The 14,224-nt window shown below is 42.3% G+C and overlaps 1 protein-coding gene across 1 annotated transcript in view; it reads right to left on the reverse strand.

Moving 5' to 3' along the window:
* Positions 1–7,199: 7,199 nt before the first annotated feature.
* LOC135056657 (alpha-2-macroglobulin-like) overlaps positions 7,200–14,224 on the reverse strand; it is a 221,455-nt gene continuing 214,430 nt past the window's right edge. The window contains exons 34-37 of the mRNA XM_063962103.1: positions 14,017–14,119; positions 12,918–12,959; positions 11,085–11,219; positions 7,200–7,386 (exon numbers count right to left, since the gene is read on the reverse strand). Of these exons, the coding sequence (XP_063818173.1) occupies positions 7,361–7,386; positions 11,085–11,219; positions 12,918–12,959; positions 14,017–14,119 (306 nt within the window). The 3' untranslated portion in view covers positions 7,200–7,360. The remainder of the gene's footprint in view (positions 7,387–11,084; positions 11,220–12,917; positions 12,960–14,016; positions 14,120–14,224) is intronic.

Below are 14,224 nucleotides of genomic sequence, written 5' to 3' on the forward strand. Positions count from 1 at the left end.
TTTAAGGAACAAATATGGACAAAGGAGAAACGGCTGCGCATGGGGTACTGCAGATGGGTAAGAAATATGTATGGAGAGTTGACAAGAATAATTAATATAAAAATATTTTATTGTTATATTCAATATATCAACAATGAGTAAACATTGTTTTAAAAAACATAAAATGTCTATACTAAACACACCAATCTATAGGCACACAGTATCAAAAGGAATTAATGTTCACCTCATTCAGAATATAATGATGATACTTTGTAGCAGCAATTGTAACTAAATAGTTACAGTTTATGTCTCCAGGGATTATTCACTCAGTTGGCTAAAAGAATAAACTTATTCATGTGTACATACAGCAGCCACTTTTCCAATACTATAAATGGATAGGAGCCCGGCAGTCAAATATATGATGGATAATATATGATATTACCTCTCCTGGGGGTTGATGTCACCGAGCGTCCCAGGTGAAGTCCTGTAGGGGCCCACAGTAAATAAATAGAGGAATTTGTGTGGAATTAATTATCCCAGGCTCGTACCTTGTATATCGGTCCTACAGGACTTCACCGGGGACGTCAACCCCCAGGAGAGGTACAGCCACCTCGGTGCTACTTTTAGGCCTAAAAACAATATTGTGAGGTGTGAGGTGTTCAGAATAGACTGAAAATGAGTGGAAATTAATGTTATTGAGGCTAATAATACCGTAGGAGCAAAATTACCCCCAAATTCTGTGATTTTAGCTGTTTTTACGGTTTTTTCAAAAATCATCCAGATCCAAAACCAAAACCAAAACACGAAAGGGTTGTTTTGGCAAAACCAAGCCAAAACCAAAACACGAAAGTGGAATTAGAACCAAAACCATAACACAAAACACGAAAAGTGCCAGCCGCACATCTTTTTATCAAATCCCCCTCTCTTTGGTATTGTAATTTCCACACTTCTGCATATTGCTGGATTATCATAATGGATGGCAATTTGTCTACAACCTATAGTATTTGAGTGTATACATGACTGACTACTAGTGGTAGATTCAGAGTGGGGGGCACCAAGACATGTGCTGCTAGTAGGCATCCCCTGTGACCGGCCACTATCTCTTACTGCCTTGCAAGAGGCGCAAGTGTTAGAGTTCTGTACAGTCACTGCCAGTGGCGCCGAGGGAGGGGGGGGGGGGCGGGTACAAATTACCCGGGCACAGGCTACTGGAGGGGCCCAGAGTCCGCTACCCCCTCCCTCTGGGTATACCTGTGCTGGGGTCCGGCCGACGGCGACGCCATCTTCCCCGACATATCTACAGGTATATGGCGCCGCACATATAAAGTAAAGACTCTGGCACTATGCAGAGTCTTTGCTCTCTAGTGACCAGCGTCATGTTCCCAAATATCACTGGGAAGATGGCGCTGGCCAGGGAGGAGGGATCCGCTTCCAGATCAAGAAACATAGGAAGCAGATGCCCTCTCCGGCGCCCCCCTGTGTTAAAATGATGCCCCCCACCTGGAGTGCGCGGGGCCGCAAATTATTAAAAATTTTTTTATTGCAGGGCATAGTAACGCCCATTTAAGACACGCCCCCCATTTACCGGGGCCCGGCGTGGCTCTCGACAGTCCTGGTCACCGCACATACACCTGGCTCCTCACCCTGTGACTGTATAAGAGCACTGTGTGGCACTGTGTGGCACAGTATGCACCGAGCAACTTCATCCTGCCCTGCGCAGGGTATACAGAAACCTCCCCAGTCAGCATGTGACTGTTTGTTCCCTACCCCTCCATAATCACAGGTCCCACCAGTAATAATGTGTGTGTGCTGCAGTCACTGTCTACTCATTGGCACTAATGTTCACAGTAGTAGCACCCCTAATACACATAATGCCCACAGCAGTAGCGCCCCTTATACAATGCCCACAGTAGTAGTATTCCTTATGCAATGTCCACTGTACTGGTAGTGCCCACAGTGGTAGTGCCCCTTATATAGAGCCCATACTAGTGGTGCCCATTATGCAATGCCCCCAGTAGTAGTGCCCCTTATGCCCCCAAGAGTGATGCCCCTTATGAAGTGCCCCCTTTACAATGCCCTCATTAGTAGTGCCCCCATTAGTAATGCCCTTAATGGTAATGCCCCTGTGTAGTATTGTCCCCAGTAGTAATGTCGTCTGTAGTAATGCCCCCAGTCACTTAGCCCCAGTAGTTATGCCCTTGTAGTTATGCCCCCCGTAGTTTAGCCCCCAGTGGTAATGACCCTACAGTTATGACCCCAGTAGTTTACACCCCCTTTAGTTTAGACTTCCAGTGGTAATGCCTCAAGTAGTTTAGCCCCTATAGTTTAGCCCTCATGTAGTTTGTTCCATGTAGTTTAGCCCCCTCTGTATTTTCGCCCCCAGTGGTAATGCCCCTTGTAGTTTAGCTCCTGCAGTTATGTCCACAGTAGTTTAGCCCCCAGTAGTTTAGCCCCCATGTAGTTTAGTTTGCCCCCAGTAGTTAGCCCCCGTTAGTATTGCCCCCAGTAGTTTAGCCCCAAGTAGTAATGCCCCCAGTAGTTTAGCCCCTGTAGTTATGCCCTCAGTAGTTTACCCCCTGTAGTTATGTCCCTAGTAGTTTAGCCCCCCAGTAGTTTAGGACCTTGTAGTTTTTCTCCTTGTAGTTTTCCCCCTTCTAGTTTAGCCCCCAGTAGTAATGACCCCAGTAGTAATGCCCCCTGTAGTTTGCCCACTTGTAGTTTAGCCCCCAAGTAGTAATGCCCCAGTAGTTTAGCCACTGTGGTTATGCCCCCAGTAGTTTAGTCCCTGTAGATATGCCCCCAGTAGTTTAGCCCCCTTGTAGTAATGCCCCCATGTAGTTTATTACCCCTGTAATCATGCCCCCAGTAGTTATGCCCCCAGTAGTTTAGCCCCCCTGCAGTTTGCCCCCAAGTAGTAATGCCCCAAGTAGTTATGCCCCCAGTAGCAATGCCCCTCAGTAGTTTGCCCCCAATAACTTGCCCCCTTGTAGTTTGCCCCCAGTAGAAGCACTCACAAAAAAACCCCAACACACCATACTCACCAAGCCCTGCTCCCGCGTCCAACCGCTGCAGTCCTTCCGGCATCCGCTCCTTGGCACTATGGGAGAGACGTCATGACGTCTCTCCCATAGCACACACTGACAGAGCCGGAAGCCGGAGCTCAGTAGTGAGCTCCTGCCGCCGGCTTCCGCTGTGGAGAGAGAGCCAGGCGCCCGCTGGTAACACAATCTCAGCGGGCGCCCGGCATCTCCCTTCAGCTCCGGGCACACATCGGGTTAGGTGAGCCGGAGGTCCAAGTGGAACTGACGGAACGCAGTTCCGTCCGTTCCGGCTCACTTTAACCCCTGCTCCTAATCCCCCTCAGCAGGGAGTCCTCAGGGTTGAGTCTAAATCCAAGTGGACTAAAGGACCTTAGCCAAATCTAAACCTAACTTCCCCACTTGCTGCCTAACACTAACCGACCCCCTTGGTGCCTAACATCCTTGCTAAACCTAACCTCCCCTCCAGCAGTGTTACCCTAATCTCCCCACTAAACTTAACCTTCCCTCCTGCAGCCTAATGCTGTGTACACATTAGACGACTGACAATCTTGCCGATGGTTAGGGCAATTGTACCTTCACCAGACCTTGCAAGAATGCCGGTTCACACTAACCAATGTAATGAACAATGGATTTCCTTCCATCCTTCTGTACCCTGTACTGGGTCATGTGTGATATCTTGCAATTGGCTGTGCAGCATGTACGACTGGAAGATGATGCATGTGACCCACGGCAGTGTGCAATAGTGAGTACACACTTGATGATGTGTCCAATTTTTTGTTCCACTTCTGCTCAAAATGACAAACTGTCCAATTTTTTGTCTAGTGTGTACTCTGCTTAACCCTAACCATCCCCCCGGTTCCCAACCCTAACCTCCCCAGGTGTGCTAAATCCTCCCTGATAAGGAGGCAGGTCACATGGTTGTGACATCCTCAGAGGTCCTTGAGCCCACTTGTATCTAGCATCTACTGAGTCCTCAGTGTGCAGCTTACAGGAGAATCACTGCAGAATGGAGCTATCTCTAGTGTCTGTCTCCCCGGACATGCCTATTGGCTGATGGTTAATTCCCCAGCACCCCTGCCCCACACACTTCAGCACTCACTGTTCTAGTGACCATTCACAGCAGAAATTAGGTAATGTAGACCTTTTTGATCTTTTCCATGAGTCCTATTGTTATTTGCAGCTGGCTGTACATGATATAATGCCCCATGCACATACTGTAGATGTACTGTATACGTTTAGCTGTTTTTATTTATTTTTTTGTGCAACTTTTCACTGCAGCTTTTTGGTATTCAATTATTAAATGGTATGGCTTGCAAAGGGAGAAATCACAACTTTAAGGATGGCTAATTAAATATTTGGCCCTTTGTCTACTGAATAGTGTGACAGACTATTAAAAGTAGGTAACTATATTTCTTTTTAAGTGGGCTAACATTTAAGTCTGAGTTTGTGGCAGAAGTGCAGAAAATGCATCTAAACCTATTTCTCACTGTCAAAATCCATAAAGCATCTGGGGCCATGGGTCCCCCGGCCATCTACTTTTAATTTATATACACAAGAGCCCTTCTACTTATTTCAGTCACTGAGCTACTCAAAATATAAGTGGGATGTTCATTTCCTATAACATGTGGCACAACTTTAGTTGGACACTATGGGGGTAATTCAAAGTTGATTGCAGCAGCAAATTTGTTAGCAGTTGGGCAAAACCATGGGGGTAATTCTGAGTTGATCGTAACAGCAAGTTTGTTAGCAACTGGGCATAACCATGTGCACTGCAGGTGTGGCAGATATAACATTTGCTGAGAGAGTTAGATTTGGTTAGTTTAAATTGTTTCTGTGCAAGGTAAATACTGGCTGTTTTATTTTTACACTGCAATTTGGATTTCCCCCCGCAGTGCACATGGTTTTGCCCAACTGCTAACAAATTTTATGCTGCGATCAACTCCGAATTACCCCCTATGTATTGACAACGGACATGTGGGTCCACATCCCCACTTGCACACCTTTGCAACCATGCTACCCCTAATCACGGTGCCCCCCTCTCATTTTTTTCTGGATCTGGCCCTGGTCCCTGTATTTTATATTAGTCACTGGACAGTTCCTGTATTAGGAAACATAGAATGTGACGGCAGATAAGAACTACTTGGCCCATCTAGTGTGTCCCTTTTTTACCATATTTTTATCTCAAACCTTATTTGATGCTTATTTCTGTGTAAGGATATCCTTATATCTATCCCATGCATGTTTAAATTGCTCTACTGTCTTAGCCTCTGCCACCTCTGATGGGAGGTTATTCCACTTGCCTACTACCCTTTCTGTGAAGTAATATTTCCTCCTACCTCCCTCCAGTCTCAGTACATGTCCTTGTGGTCTAAAACTTCTCTTCATTTGAAAAATGTTTTCCTCCTGGACCTTGTTAAAAGACTTGATATATTTGAAAGTTTCTATCATGTTCCCCCTTTCCATTCTCTGCTCCAAACTATACATATTGAGATTTTTTGGTCTTTCTGGGTAAGTTTTGTGATATACTGCAGGTATTTTAAGGGGCTGACTAGATGGGCCAAGTCACTTTTATCTGTCTTCAGATCCTATATATGTTTCTTTATCAAACATGAGACTGGTCTTTCTATTCTTCTATTGCATGTTAATCACTAGAAGCAGGGGAGGGGGGTACCTGCCTACCATGGTTAATACTTCTTGGGGCCTTTCGTATGTTTTTCGAATTTCTAAAATGCTATTTTATCAGTTTATATTTTTATATTTGGTTCTTAAACTATTACCTACATTTAACAGGTAATTCAATCACTTAGAAAGGTGCATCTGCTACCTTATGCAAAGAGTGACTTTGCCAGAATTTATTTGGGATTAATATACTGTAAGTACCATGGCTTAGAATGCCTGATGCCTAAAGTCAGGATTACTCACATTAGGTCCTCCCAAAATAGGATAGTTTTGAAAAGGTATATCCTGTCAAATTGTATTCTGTATGAAAATATGGTATTGTTTAAATTGTAAGTTCTAACAATTTATATTCTGTATCAGAGGCGTAATTAGGGCTTTCAGCGCCCAGGGCATGTTGAAAAAATGGTGCCCCACCCCCAGCACACATTAAAAAATTAATTAACTATGAAGCTCTCCCAAAAAGGGTGCATGGCCAACCGTGAAGGGGGTGTGGTTTGTGGCACGCCCCCTCCCCACACACACTGCTGCTGAGTCCAGCAGCCTCAGCTTCTTTTCACCAGCTCGTCTGCTGCACTCCTCTCAAAGGTCCATGCCGTGGCTTCTGCAGTCGTTCCTCCGCTTCCCATGGCCGGTGCTCTGGACAATGCCCCCTCTGCCCTGAAGCTGTCCTGGCACCCAGGGCACGTGCCCTGCTTGTCCCACCCTCATTACACCACTGTTCTGTATGGTATTTTTCAAACTGTATGCCAATTGCTATTCTGTGTTCATGTAAGGGAAGACTGTAATTAGCAAGCCAGGTAATTATCAGTGAACGGAGGCAGTAGAGAGTTGGCTTGCTCTCTCCCATCCCAGATAACAAAATAATATTTAGTCCTCACAGTATGAGGTCATGTGTTCAGAACAATTTCTCACCTACAGTAGCCCCGTACTCAGCCAGTTATATGACCAGTAATGCCACCTGGGTTATGGGATCAGAGAGACATTTGACAGGAGAATTTCCTTCCTAACAAATCCATACAACTGCACAGAGGAGTGACAAGTCACAGTTTCTTAGCCGCAAAGCAGGTAATTACACAACCCTGCTTGTTTGACAGGGAGACCCCTGTGCTGGAAGAACAAAAAAGGGCCGTGAGCAAGGCCATCACCGCAATCTTTGTTGACATTTACCAAGGAAGGAGGGGTTTGATCAGGGAGTTGTAGAGCCATAAGAATGTTCTTTGATGACGCTAAAAGCCTGAGAGGCCCAAGTTACATTTCTATGTGAAATTAAGTATGAAACATAAATATGTAGAAACGCAGGGCTACTTGGTGCCAGACCGCTGAAGGAACTCTTGCACTTGGCAGTTAATTTGTGTTATTAACCGTGAGTGCTGACATAACCAACATCACGGGCAGTTGTCCTAGAATGAAGTATCTGGGGGCAGGCTAGTTTGTGACACCTTATAATACAATAACTAATAAATGCATTTACTTTATCACACAAAAAATCCACACACAAGATTACACTGTGTATTGTTTATTGAATGTTGCATTACAGGAAACAGAATCCTTTATCCTGGGTCCATGATGGAGTTATTTTCCTGTCTGCTACTTGTGGGTAGACTGTAAGTATTCATTGTCACAGAGGACACAGTGTGTGATGTCTTCAGATAGATTCTTTATTAGTGAGATTCTTCTTTTTCAAATCCTGTTACAGACAGAGATAAATCAGAGTATTATGTTATAACTGCACAATGCTTTCACAACATTTAGACATGTAAGACCAGAAGTATAGTATAGTATAGAGTCTGTGGCTTTCCACATGGCCGCAACTAGTGGGTGGCTAAGGGAGCCATGTGCCCCGGGCACCAGATTTCAGGAGGGGGGGGGGGGCAACTCTGCCCAGCAATCCTCTGCACAAGCTGAGTGCAAGATCTGGGCAGAGGGTGAGAGCAGTCATCGAGCTCCAGTGACATCAAAGGGAAGATTGCTCCACGCATGCCATCAGCTATTTCTCTCTTTAGAAGCAAAGCTCTCTCTGGAACAAACTGTCTACACACTTGGTAAGTGGAGAGTGATCTCTAGTGGGATGCTGCCACTTACATTGTCCACGCTCAGACTTTTCATTGAATTCCACACAGGTTATCTGCTCTCACTTTAATGGGACATAGGCCCTGGGATTAGGGGGTCTATGGAATAAGGGGGGCTCTAAAAGATATCCTGACACCTGCCTCAGTGTAAGTCCCTACTGTATAGAGTGATACTGTGCTGACCTTTTGGACATTAAAGACTTTAGAACAATCTGGATGGCACTGTGTCTGATACGCAGCTGTATTCCATAATAAAGAACAGCGTTTATTTTATTTAATTTTCACATTCTCTCATCTCTCTCTTCCCATCTCCTCTATCTCTCTCCCCTTTTCCTCTAACCCTGTCCTCTCTCCCATCTCTCTCCCCCTCTCTCCCCTGTAGGTCGGAGTAATGTCAATGAGGGGTACTGTGCAGTGTAGTGAGAATAATGGCCCATACACACGGTGAGATTCGGGCTATCCCCCATTCTCACTATGCGACAGGGGCTAGGTCGGCACATAGTATGGCAAGCACACTCATTATGTGCTTGCGATACTGACTATGTGCGATTTTGGCTAAGTGTCAATTTTGACTATCTCTTCTATAGAGATAGTCAAAATTGACTTGCCTGCATAGTCTATCTATTCTTGCGATGCCAACCGAGTGGGACCGCGCATCGGCATCGAATCGGGATCGCAAGGTGACTTTCACCTTGCAATCTGTACTAACTTTTCTTACAATTTTGACTATATAGTCAAAATTGTAAGAAAATATCTCACCGTGTGTACACACCATAAAGTTGCACTACTGTGGCATAGTTTGGATTTTTTTATTTTATTTGTTTGTTTAATTTAATTTATTTATTTATTTATTTGTTTTTGGGTTTTTTTGTGCTAAATTACTGCCTTACCCCGGGTGCCCAAAATCTTAGTTTTGGCCCTGCTTTCCAGTTCTCCAGTTAGTAATACAACTCAAATTCAAGCATACTATTTATTCTTTTTGATAATAATAATAATAATAATAATAACAATAATAATAATAATACTATTATTGATAATAATAACTAGCTGATGTGCCCGGTTTTCACCTTAGTCGAATTTCATAAAACCTCTGCTTAGTGAGTTGCTGCATATAACTGTCACGGTTACCAGACCACCCAGCAAGTCACATGTTTTAGGTCACCCAGCAGGTGCACAGGGAGAGTTCACCAACTGTCACATTTTCTAGAGCACAATGTTTATGCATTGCAAATGGCAAACAGACATTTTACCACATAACTCTGAAATGCAGCAACCAATTACAATGCCGATATAAATTTATTTCTGCAAATCTATGGACCAAGAGCTTTAATTTGGTATAAGATGTGCCATGCTCAGACAACAGCATCATCGAAATAATTTGATCATGAAAGTTGTCCTTCCATTATTAATATATTATTATTAATAATAATAATAATTATTGTTATTTTTATTATAATAATAATAATAATAATAATACCAGAGAGAGAGCCCACAGAACTGTATAAGGAATATAGATACTAACAGTGAAACTTGAATACAGTAAATGTAAGGGAACATGTGGGGTCCTGCTATGCACTAGCAGTTACCCCGCTCTCCGTCCGTGCCGTACATGACAGTCCTCTGACTCCACCCACTTATCAGCAAACAGGTACACCGGTTCACAATGGGTAGACAGCGCTGGAGTACAGCAGTGACAAGTCCCTGCAATGCTCCGGTATCAGGGGACATGCTGATTGCCTGACGCTGCCTCCTGCTATCTATTCTTTCTTAGCAGAGTCCAGCTTTGAATACCAGCGCGCTCACCGGTGTTCACTGTAGCATCATCACATACACCTGGCAGCAGCAGAGGGTTTCAAAATCTGTGTCTGCACTGATCACTTATATTATTCTGAATCACTTATGTTTCAAGTTCTCTCATTGGATCCATCTCCTCTTTTTATTCCTGCGCTGTCACATATATCAGGAGTGTAGGGGAAGAACGGGCTCAAAAGCAGAAACTATATTTTGCCTTTTTCTCCCCTCTAATTTGCAACACAGTGGCACGCTCCCCCGGACATTCGATGCAAATCTAGATGTCCGAGCAGCAGCTGCACGACTGAACCGCAAATCATTGGGGGTTCTTGATCTATTTAATCATTATCTATAATATGAATTACTTGACTGGTTATTACCTGTACCTGCGGCACGATAGTGCCAATAGAATAGCATTACTGGTGTCAGTTAGGAATTTGCTCATTGCTGTGCAAATATTTTTCTATATTGCGGTAACTATATGGGAATGGATCACGGATGTCACTGTTTTCTATTGAGCATATTACTATTAGATATACTCCACCAGCATTGTTATTATTTTTATTCTTGTAAAACAAATTGGAACCTACTGACAGCCTTTTTCCTGGAGTCACATGACCCCATTGGTATCATTGTTGCGAATGAACTTTTCTGATTACACGGAATGAATATTTATTGTTCATAGATATTGTTGATACATACTAGAAACATGCTACTATTTGAATGTATCCTTATCTATCTTATATGGTTTCAGAATTAAGGACATTTTCTTTACAGAATAAATTTCAGTGAATCAGCTTGATTAATTTAATATTACACACAGCATTCAGAGCACAGAGACTGTCAAGGGACGACATTCTGTTTTAATACATGATTATTACACATTGTCATTTCAGCCATATATTGGTGAATGGGATATTGTTCTTCATATTTTCACTGTGAGCGTTTATATCATACCCACATGTTTTCCGTATTGTGGGTTTTTATATATGATCCATATGACCATCTAACTTACGTCAGAATCGACAATCAGTTACCACCAACCAGACATATAAGTATTATTGGACTATAATTACACTTGTCTCTATATATGTGTGAACTACACTGAGCGCTTATACCTGTTGAATCATTGTTTTATTGGATGTGTTTTTGTTCTTATGGTATTAATAAAATGAAAACATTAATTCCCAGTCATTTCAGTGAAGTATTACCACCTCACCATACACTCTCCTGTGTGAAAGATCACCTATAATAGTGACACACTTACATGCGATTCAAAACCTATGATTCAGTTTTTAAATCCAAGTTCCAAACTCCAGGGAAGACCTATTTCAGGACTCAGTTCACTTGGCTTTCCAAAAGTGATCCGAGCCAGGACTTGGTTCTGCCCAGCTCCCCTAAGTTTTACTTGTAAAAACCAAACTGCCCATTCCTGATAGTAATGAAACATGTCAACCAGAGGAGCAGAAGATTAGGATTTTGGGACAGGGATGATCACAATGTCTTATATAACTTATAGACAAACCTTGGAAGAAACACCACTTGGACTGAGCAATACTGGAATCGTAGCAGCAGCCTTTCTGCTCACACTCCTCCTTGGTAATACCTGGATGCCCACAATCTGTCCTCTGGGAGACACCAACTTTGCAGTGACCTTTCACTGGGAGAGATACAAGGAGGGGTCATTGCTAATACTGTATAAAAGCCTTGGAACTTCATAGATACTATTCACAAGTTATAGATTCAGTTTAAATAATGTACACAAAGGGGCCGATTTATCATTCAATAGTTGCAGCATATACCTGTAAAAAATATTTTTGGGTGAATACCAGCTAGTATCAAATATTACCCCTAATGTATGAAGGAGGAATTGCAGCAGAAATATATGCACAGTCACTCCATTTCCGAGAGCAGCCACAGCCCCTAATGTTTTTTAGGGGGACTGCAAAGCTGTTACCAGTTTGGCACGGCAGCTAACACCATCTGAAGATGACATTATCATCTGTAGCCTATGGTCTACATTCTACAAATATTGCTGGGAGAGGGCTCCTCCAAATCCCTCTCTCCATGGCCTCTGCACATGTATGGTCAGTAGATCACGCATACACAGTAGCGCTGTGGGGGCCAGGGTAGAGTCGTCACTTAGCAAGGCATAGATGTCGGAGAGTAAGCCCTTAGTGTTGGAATGTTTCTAGCTTATATATTCGAAATAGGATAGAGTTCTATTAAGTAGAGTTGAGGTGATTGTGGAGTGGAAGTGTCTAATTTGCAGGTAGCAAAAGAAATCAGTGGTTGGAATTACCATTCCATCATGAAAATCTGCGAACTGCAGAAAGGAAGCATCAGGAGTAATATTGTTAATAAAGGATATTTTGCCCAAGCGCCAGTTAGTAAAAGAGGACCTACACATACCAGGGGGGGAAGGCCGGGTTATGAAATAATGTAATCAGGAGAGACGGATGTGGGGCCAAATCAAACTGTCTATTTGCCAAGTCCCATATAGCTAGCGGGCAGGACACCACGGGATGAGAGAGGATTGCATGAGGGCGCTGACTCCTATATATATAAAGAGGACCCCAATGCTACGTGTTTCATGGAACCTCAGGATCGAATGAAGTGGACCCAATTCCGTGAAACTTTGATTGGGAATCACAGTATTTGATGTAAGATACTTTTACACTACTCTATTTTGTTGTTATGCTTAAAAAATAAAAAATAAAACACTTGTCAAATTTACCGGATACACATCTATTTTATTGTCATTGCTACCGAAGCTTTAAGGTGCATACACATGGTGCGATTCTGCCTAAAGGACGATTTTGGTGCATTTTCCCTTGACTCCCCAGAGCCCAGATCAACCAATATTGCATGTACACACGGTACAATTTTGGCTATGTACAATTTTGACTATACTAGAAGCTACTGTAGATTGTACACCTTCTAGTCAAAATTGCAATGTCTGCACATTCTATTTTTTCTTGTGATACTAACCCAGTGGGAGTGTGCATCGGTATTGCAAACTGTATACACACTGTGCTTATGATTTTGACTATATATATATATATATATATATATATATATATATATACAGTGCAAACTGCAAGCAAATTCAAACAGCAAATTAGCATGTGTGTTTATTATGTAGCTGGGTTCAAACCCAACACATTGGCAATCTTCAGCGGCCAAACATCGACAGTGACACACTATTACACCCCATAATCACAGTATAATAAATCAAGCATTCTGGGAATCAAAATCACTGACAAATTTTGTTTCAAATTGCACCCAATTATATTCCCCCAAATCTTCTCAGTACAGGTAATATCACTAAATTGACACATTCAAAGAGTTTCCTTACTTGCATTACAAGGAGAGTTATATTCTTCTACATCATGTACATCTATAACAGAAAAAAGGCATTATAAGTTTGATAAATGGAGAAATTTGTTATTGGTAGAATTCACCTTGGTATAAATTCATAATATTGACATTCACAAACTCGACATAGACAGAATGCTGACATCCACAAGCCATCAGGACGATATCGTGAATGTCGACAATAGAATTTCAACAGCCATCTATTAAAATTATTTTAGAGTTAGGTTTAGAGATGGGGATAGGATTAGAGTTAGGTTTAGGGTAGGATAGAATTAGGATTAGGGTTAGGGATAGGATTAGAGATAGGTTTAGAGTTAGGATAGAATTAGAGTTCGGTTTAGAGTTAGGGTTAGAGATAGGATTAGAATTAGGTTTAGGATAGGAGTTTGAGTTAGCGTTAGGGTAACGTTTAGGAATAGGTTTAGGGTTAGGTTTAGGATAGGAGTTAGGGTTAGCATTAGGGTAAGGTTTAGGTATAGGTTTAGGGTTAGGTTTAGGATAGGAGTTAGGGTTAGCATTAGGGTAAGGTTTAGGGATAAGATTAGAGTGAGGTTTAGGGATAGGGTTAATGTTAAGAATAGAATTAGGGGTAGGTTTACAGTTAGGATTAGGGTTAGGGAGAGGTTTAAGACTAGGATTAGAGTTAGGTTTATGGTTAAGAATAGGATTAGGCACAGTTGCCTCTTGAATGGACAGCCACATGCCGTACATGCCGCCTGTTGAAATTCATAATGTCGACATTATTTTAATGTCAACATTTTGTCAATGTCGACATTGGAAGGTCAACATGTAACATGTCATCCTCACATCCATGTCAACTTTCTGAATGTCAACGAATTCTATCACACACCTTCACTTTTGTATGATATAGATTACTGCTTGTGAATTTTAGAGAAAAACAAAGTAATTAAATATAAATAGGTTTTGAGAACTAACTTCATCAAGATAAACATGCAACAAGCCATCTTATTACTAATTAACACACTTCTGGTAAGAGACAAGTCAGAATTCGGAAACTAGACTTTGTCCATGATTTAAGCAATAAATACATGTACGATAATGTGCGTATTTCTACCCACCTGGAACATAATAATCATAAACTGCGACATTTGCAGGATGCAGATTTGTCACATGCGTTTCTTGATTCAGCACAAAAACAAAGTGTTCATCTTTATGAGTGAGCTGTGGATGAACAGAGCATGTCATTAAGGGCAATCTGGAAACCAGAAAAAGTGCAAATGTCGTTTCATAATGTCAAGCCATGTTCCTGGTTATAAGTAGGCAGAT

Source organism: Pseudophryne corroboree, chromosome 3 (genome assembly GCF_028390025.1).
Source record: "Pseudophryne corroboree isolate aPseCor3 chromosome 3, aPseCor3.hap2, whole genome shotgun sequence".
In the NCBI taxonomy this organism is placed as follows: domain Eukaryota; kingdom Metazoa; phylum Chordata; class Amphibia; order Anura; family Myobatrachidae; genus Pseudophryne; species Pseudophryne corroboree.